General features: G+C 36.6%; 1 protein-coding gene across 1 annotated transcript in view; it reads right to left on the reverse strand.

The window, feature by feature from the left end:
* Nucleotides 1-2,885, reverse strand: part of LOC102501634 (vomeronasal type-2 receptor 116) — a 48,952-nt gene that overhangs the window by 21,491 nt on the left and 24,576 nt on the right. Inside the window, exon 7 of the mRNA XM_014582111.1 lies at nt 1,464-1,587. Coding sequence (XP_014437597.1) covers nt 1,464-1,587 — 124 coding nt within the window. The remainder of the gene's footprint in view (nt 1-1,463; nt 1,588-2,885) is intronic.

Genomic DNA, 2,885 nt, shown 5'->3' on the forward strand with positions numbered 1-2,885 from the left:
TCAGACATTTCCATGATTTGCATTGAACTGCTTGTGGATGAAGAGGAGTTATTCTTTTCCCTTGGAGGAGAGGTATTTTCTTGCTTTCCCATATTTCTTGTGGTCCTGCGGTGATTTCTTGTCATCTGATGGATGGTGTGTTTCTTTTGAATTCTTGAAGTTCAATCAGAGTGTTCAGGAGCAAGCAGAAAGAGATGATCGGGAATCTCTTTACAGTTCTGTCGTTATGGCTGGTGCAGCAGATTTAGTAGATATTGAGGAACATGTTAACCCTAATAGTATTTCAATGTTTAGCTACAGTGCCCTTAGATCCATCAGGAGCCATGAGGAATCTTCTTCTGAAGGCCTCAACTCTCCTGCCACGCTAGCTTTGTTTGCTGGAGGCTGAATTATCAGTAAAAAATCTTCATTTTTCCGGTCCCCTGCAATGACTAGTTACCAGGAGCCATGAGGACTCTCCTTCTGAAGGCCTCAACTCTCCTCCCTGGGCAGAAGGACCCAAAACTGCTTTCTTAAAATTACCAGCTGAACTTGCTATTGAAAGTAGTTAGATTACTTAAGAAATTGCGTGATCAATAAAATGTGGGGGAAAGGAGGGGAAGACAACTGTAGACACTGGAGAGTGTGAGAAGAGGGTGGTAGAGGGCAGAGGGCCAGAATATATATATTTAAATTATTGATGATAACATGCATGATTAAGCCACTATGCAGTGTATTCTGGATGGGAAATCATATTTTCTATGCTGTGATGATGATTAGGGAATGAATGTAAATTAATTAATTAAAAAAAGTTTCAGGGAAAAAAACATGAAAACTTTTTCTTGAATTAAAAAAAAAAGCATTTAAAATACCTATTTGATGACTGCAGTAAGCTATATAGCCCCACCTAGGTGCTACTTTATAGTATGTTCATTCTACTTGCTGAGGTTTATACCTAAAATGAGACTTGTGTCCATGAATATGTATATATCAGCTGTGCTTGCTATTCAAAATATTTAGATTAATAAAGATCTTTAGTGAATCAATAAAATGTATGTAGGAGAAGGCATATAAAACAACCATGGATACCAGAGACAGTGTGGGAGGAGAGTGGGAGATGGCAGAGGGTGAGAGATAGGGAATCAAGGATGTGAAAAAAAGCAAAATATACAGGAAACAAGAAATAGAAAATTATTTGTTGACAATAACATGTATGTTGATGTGCTTGATTGAGCCAATATACAGTGTATTCTGGATGGAAAATCTCACTTTGTATGCTATAATGATGTATAGTAAATAAATATAAATAAATTTAAATTTAAAAATAAGAGTGTTTATAAAATAAATACATTGAGACAACAAGTGAAAGTGTGAATTGAGAACAAAGGTGCTCTATATTCAATGTACAACTTCATTGTTTTTCTTTTTTATTGAGAAATAATTAAGAAAGTGGAGTTATCATAGGGTACTTACACATCTCATACCTGTTTGATTTGAAATGGCACTCTCTGGACAAGCAACACAAATAAAGCAGCAAACAGGTCTTTCCTCTTGGGTAATTTTCTGAAATCCAGGACCACAGCTCTGGCTACACACAGACTCAGGAGTCTGAGCAAAAAAGAGAATCATTAGTCATATTCATGTACACTATGAGCTTCTTTGATGAAATATCTATATTTCTCTTCCCCCTTACAGAAAATTTTGGCCTTTAATAGAAGTTCATCACTATGTGTCTTCCCAACTCTCATTATGCTGATATTACTTAGACTTCTAATTAATAGTTACATAAGGACAAGCTCAGAGTTTTCTGGTTAAGTGAGTTAGATTCCACATGGTAAACCATGTGGCTTAACTTCTGGATCTGGCAGCTTGAAAAATATGTCTGCTGCATGTGTGTGTGCCAAAAATCCCAAAACAGAAAAAAAAAAAGAGATCATGGCATGACCATTCCACATGGAAGATCCATTCGCGTTCTCTCTGTCTCTCCTAGAGAGCACGTGTCGTCCAGCATAATTTGAAAGAAAAAATATAGTTACTATGTTAACTTTTCTCTGTATTCATAACTATTTATGAAATATTACCAAGGTACCTAATTATTTTATACATGACTGCAAATATTTGCAATGGTTGGTCACATGGTTGACCATGTGAAATCTAACTCACTTAATCAGCAAGTTCAGAGCTTTCCCTTATGTCACTATTAATTAGAAGTCTAAGTAATATTAGCAAAATGGGAGTTGGGAAGATACATAGTGATGAACTTCTATTAAAGGTCAAAATTTTCTGTAAGGGGGAGAAAAATATAGACATCCTATCAAAGAAGCTCATAGTGTACATGAGTATGACTAATGATTCTCTTTTTTGCAAATATCCCTTTGATTATTCTCTACAGTTATTTAACCAGTTTATTCAAAACCATTTTAATGCAGTGTTGTTAGGAATGATAACCTTGGTTAGGCCAATATAGATCAGGGAACTGGCTTGGAGCACAAAGAAATTTTAAGGAGAGACTATATGTGCATTTTAACTCAAGACATTCCTGGCAGCATGAGCCAGGATACAAAATACAAAAATACAAGATACAAAAATGAGAAATAAGCCAAAAGAGAAATTAACAAACTAGAGGCAGTCTAAGGACATATGTTAGATGAACAAAGGACCTAAAACAAGATAAAAGGAGACCTTGGAAAAGAGAAGCCAGCTTGTCTCCCTTGGTAATGACCCATTCTGTCTATGGGCCATATCTATCTATCTCAATAAACCTTGTGTTCTGCTTATCTCCTTGTCCTTCACTTCTTTGCTGCAATGGGGGACACAGACATTAATTTTATCAACCTAACAGCTTTATATGTTAAAGATTCTCGGCGGTGCCTGCGTGGCCCCCCCAGGCCTGCGTGGCCCCCCCA

The sequence above is a fragment of the Tupaia chinensis genome, unplaced genomic scaffold (assembly GCF_000334495.1).
Source record: "Tupaia chinensis unplaced genomic scaffold, TupChi_1.0 Scaffold142285_1, whole genome shotgun sequence".
NCBI lineage: Eukaryota > Metazoa > Chordata > Mammalia > Scandentia > Tupaiidae > Tupaia > Tupaia belangeri.